Source organism: Loa loa (assembly GCF_000183805.2).
Source record: "Loa loa unplaced genomic scaffold supercont3.173, whole genome shotgun sequence".
Taxonomy (NCBI): Eukaryota; Metazoa; Nematoda; class Chromadorea; order Rhabditida; family Onchocercidae; genus Loa; species Loa loa.
The window spans coordinates 18366-19880 of NW_018108353.1; the positions used below are offsets into that span (position 1 = coordinate 18366).

Sequence of the window (1515 nt, forward strand, 5' to 3'; positions counted from 1 at the left end):
TATTATTATTATTATTATTATTATTATTATTATTATTATTATTATTATTATTATTATTATTATTATTATTATTATTATTATTATTATTATTATTATTATTATTATTATTATTATTATTATTGTTATTATTATTATTATTATTATTATTATTATTATTATCATTATTATTATTATTTATTATTATCAGTAATAACGAAATGATTCACCTGATATCTCAACATATTTGGTAAAGAACCAAGAAGTGAAATAATGATAGCAGCAATTATGGCGATAAATGCGGCTTTGAAAGTATTAACAATCGGTATCTTTGATGTTGATGTTGCACTTCGTTTCAGTACCAAATATCGTAAAACGGCCATATTTACAGTTAACCAAAGAGATGATGAATGAACAAAAACGGATAAAATAGCATAAAAATATGTAAATACTATCCAGAAATAGGTAAAGTACCATGGATGACATATTTCAACCTGGAATGAATCATTCCATCTATCATTTTATTTCCTAATTTCAATTTTCATTATTTCTTCCAATTGTGCTATCAATAATCTCTTTGAATTAGAAGTGATTTCATTTAATTGATTGCTTAAATTTAATAAATATAAGCATACTTCTTGAAAGTTTCAAAAATTTATAGAAATATTTTCGGGATTTTTTTTTCCGATCAATTCATGAAATGGGATTTTTGTTATAAATTTCGTAACGATATTAATGTGATATTTAAGGGAATGAATGAATGAATCAAATAATAGATTGGATTGATTCGTTCTCAAAAAAAAAGAATTATTCTCTATATGATATCATCATGTGAAGTTATCCAAAATTTCTGTTAAATATTTTTATCAATCAATTTTTTTTTTGCTCAATTTTCAAAATTTTTAAAGTTTTTTTTAAGACATTTATCAAAAGTTATCATTGTCATATATTTTATTTATCATTCCATTTTAATGAAATGAACGAAATATTGCTATTTAATGGAAAAAGAGCAAAAAGGAAAGGATGAAAGAACTAATTATAATTTTCAGTATTTATTTTTAAATAAAATTAAAGTGATACTTTTGCAGGTTTAGTATTACTTACCGTAATACTATCCACAAATTTTTTTTCCATTTCGTGTGTTACTTTCCCAAAAAAGGCAAATTAATGGATTTAAAAAAAAAAAATAAATAAATTAATGGATTTAAAAAAAATTTTAAAAAAATAATTCTGTTTTTTTTTTGATCGCTAGATTTATTAGCCAATAATATTTACATCAATCATGAAAACCATCAAAGTCTTTTCTTTTTTCTAATATTAAATTTTTGCTACTGTAAGTGTAAGATATCAGTTCTTTGCTTTTTCTTTTTTCTTTCTTTTTTTTTTTCAATTATTTTTTTAAAAGGATTAACTTGTCAACTCGAGCATGTTAATCAAATTAATTAACCAATTTTTATCATTTGTTTTTTTGTTAGAAGAGAGAGAGAGAGAGAGAGATCAAATCTCTCCATGTTTATTTGATAAAATGAGCAAAAAAAA

At 21.5% G+C, this 1515-nt stretch overlaps 1 protein-coding gene across 1 annotated transcript in view; it reads right to left on the reverse strand.

The window, feature by feature from the left end:
• Positions 1-170: 170 nt before the first annotated feature.
• The window catches only part of LOAG_15514 (hypothetical protein), a gene marked incomplete at its 3' end in the record, with an annotated part of 10076 nt that continues 8731 nt past the window's right edge, over positions 171-1515 (reverse strand). Inside the window, exon 2 of the mRNA XM_020448953.1 lies at positions 171-470. Within this exon, the coding sequence (XP_020300935.1) occupies positions 171-470 (300 nt within the window). The remainder of the gene's footprint in view (positions 471-1515) is intronic.